This window comes from Penaeus vannamei, chromosome 9 (assembly GCF_042767895.1).
Source record: "Penaeus vannamei isolate JL-2024 chromosome 9, ASM4276789v1, whole genome shotgun sequence".
Lineage (NCBI taxonomy): Eukaryota > Metazoa > Arthropoda > Malacostraca > Decapoda > Penaeidae > Penaeus > Penaeus vannamei.
The window spans coordinates 29,641,290-29,643,789 of NC_091557.1; the positions used below are offsets into that span (position 1 = coordinate 29,641,290).

Here is a 2,500-nt window from a genome sequence, read left to right on the forward strand (position 1 = left end):
CATAGAGTGTGGAAGACTTTATAGTGTATATTTATACTAGTAACTTCTTGTGTCACTTTCTTTCTTCCAGCATCTAGATCATGTGGTAAAATATTTTATTATAGGTTACATAGCAATGATGATGATGTAAAAAAAAAAAAAAGGATGTGTAGATTTCTAGATTTTTATGGTCATACTTTTTTTTACAGATTCCACAATGATGGCTTTGAAAATGTTCCTCTCTTCATATTTGGTGACTTCAACTTTAGAGTGAACACTCATGGGGTTGTGCAGGTGAGTTTTATTTTCTAAAGTATTCTTGAGATTGGCAGAAAGCTAGAAGATATCTATTCTTTTATTATTATTTTATGTTGTGTGTATATATATATATATATATATTTTTTTTTTTTTTTTTTTTTTCCTGTAATGTTTGCTGTATTTCCTCTTTCACATTTTGTCATCATTTTGTTCTAGCCTTTCTATTTTTTTCTTTCTTTCTTTCTTTCTTTTTTTCCACTTTATTTTCCTGTTCTTTAAAGTATTGAATTTCTCCAAGAGCTTAATCCAATGCCACTAGTTGACATGCGGTTCACACCATGGCTTACTTGATTATGGCTCTGCATGACATGCTTTTTCCATCATGGATATCTCGGTCACAGCTATGGATGACAGTCTTTCACGTCTTGTAGCTATGATGGGTTCATTACATTTTATGTGGTCATTATTAGTTACTCAGATTGTCACATGGCAGACAATCAGGCTTCTACATGTTTGATCTAACAACTTCAGTGCAGTGTGGCAACCACAAAGCAGTAGCTGAGTGTGAAATAAGCCTAGGGGGCAAACCAAGTCAGCTGCACATGCCTCCTAGAGAGGAGGCCAAGGGCACCCCAAATTCTTTCAGAGGCAATGGGATAATAGTTATTGCTCTTCTTCTTTCTCTTCTTTTTCTTCTTCTTCTTCTTCTTCTTTTTCAGAAATTAAATTAGGGAAAGCAGCTGATAAGTTATCTATAGACTGCAGTTTTTCTTTTCTTTTTTTCATATTATTTTCATCTCATTATTCTGCAGAGTATTACCATTTTCCCCTTTTCTTTATTCTTTCTTTCCCAATAAGTATTCTCTGTGAAAGGTAAATAAGCAGCTGATAAGTTATCTAGTTTATTTGTGTTGAACCTAGAGGGATTTAACCCCACTCTCCTTCTCTTTGCACCAACAGAAGCTGACAAATGGGTGCACACCAGAGGATGCCGAATTGCCCAACACTGGTGAGAAGGCAAAGGAGTACAAGGACAACAAGGGCAAGTTGCAGCTAACCATTTCTAAGAAGACCTTCAGGCACTCAGAGCACGACACAATATTTCTCAAGGATAACGGCAGCTTGGTACGCATATGAGTAATCTGTTTGTGATTCCATCCCCCCACCCCCTCCCTCTCCTTTCTTTCCTAATGTTATAGGAAGGACATGCAAGCGCACACTAAAATGCACATATTAACGGTATACTTGGTCTAAGGCTCTCATTCTTCTTTGTTAATCAAGCAGTCATTTTCATTTTTCAGCTAAAAGAGTTTGATCAGGAAATTGATCAGTTCAAGGAAAGATTAACAGAGTTTCCAATCGACTTCCCTCCAAGTTATCCATTTGAGGAAGGTGCTGGTGGCAATGGCTCACACTACATGAAGACCCGGTGTCCCTCTTGGTGTGACAGGATCATCCTCGACAAAGCAGCCAAAAAGCTAGTGGATTCAGTGAGTAGAGAGGGATTTGATATATTTCTCTTTATGAGCATGCATTTAATTTTTATAGGCATCTGTTGGGTTTGTCTGCAGTATTTTTTTCTGATATTGCATATTGTATTTTTTACTAACATAAGCAGCTTTTGTAGTTCTCATGCATCATTTTTTATATGATGTGTAATAGGTCACTATTGCTTCCAAATTAATTTTGATTAGTTGCAAACTAGTGAGAGACACAGATGGACTTATAGTCAGACAGCCTGCACTGTATGTATTCTGTTGTTGTTTTTGTTGTTTTCAGAACATCCAACACAGTCAATAAAAAGATTAATTATGATATATATAAACAGAGTTTGTGCACTGGTTTATGAAACTGGTTGCACTGTAAAAGCCAATTACTGTGTTGTAAGTAGTGAATATTCAACACTGATTGGTAAAGCAGATATATCAAAAAGGAGATTCTTAAGTACAGAAGTAGTTTAAGCTGCAATTATATTATTGGTGATTTATGTATATAGCTATTCTTGTAAGTTTTCTAAACAGATAGTGTTTTATATTTATAATAATACTTGTATATATATGTTAATGAGTTTATTTACTAGGGATAACACTCACTTCCTGTTACCTTTTCAGAGTAATGGGAAGGTAGCATACAATCTCATTGGCTTGGATGTGACAATGGGTGATCACAAGGTCAGTTCAGTGTTTAACATTAAGTCTTTTCTCTCATTATTTATGTTTAGTTCAGTTTTACATTTCTGTCTTTGCATATGATAAGAATGATA

The 2,500-nt window shown here is 35.2% G+C and overlaps 1 protein-coding gene across 5 annotated transcripts in view; it reads left to right on the forward strand.

Annotated features, from left to right (window-relative positions):
* The window catches only part of 5PtaseI (inositol polyphosphate-5-phosphatase A), a 45,215-nt gene that overhangs the window by 31,026 nt on the left and 11,689 nt on the right, over positions 1-2,500 (forward strand). For all 5 annotated transcript variants that reach the window (XM_070125532.1, XM_070125531.1, XM_070125535.1 and 2 more), the window contains 4 exons: positions 189-273; positions 1,198-1,362; positions 1,539-1,727; positions 2,349-2,408. In XM_070125532.1, the coding sequence (XP_069981633.1) occupies positions 189-273; positions 1,198-1,362; positions 1,539-1,727; positions 2,349-2,408 (499 nt within the window). The remainder of the gene's footprint in view (positions 1-188; positions 274-1,197; positions 1,363-1,538; positions 1,728-2,348; positions 2,409-2,500) is intronic.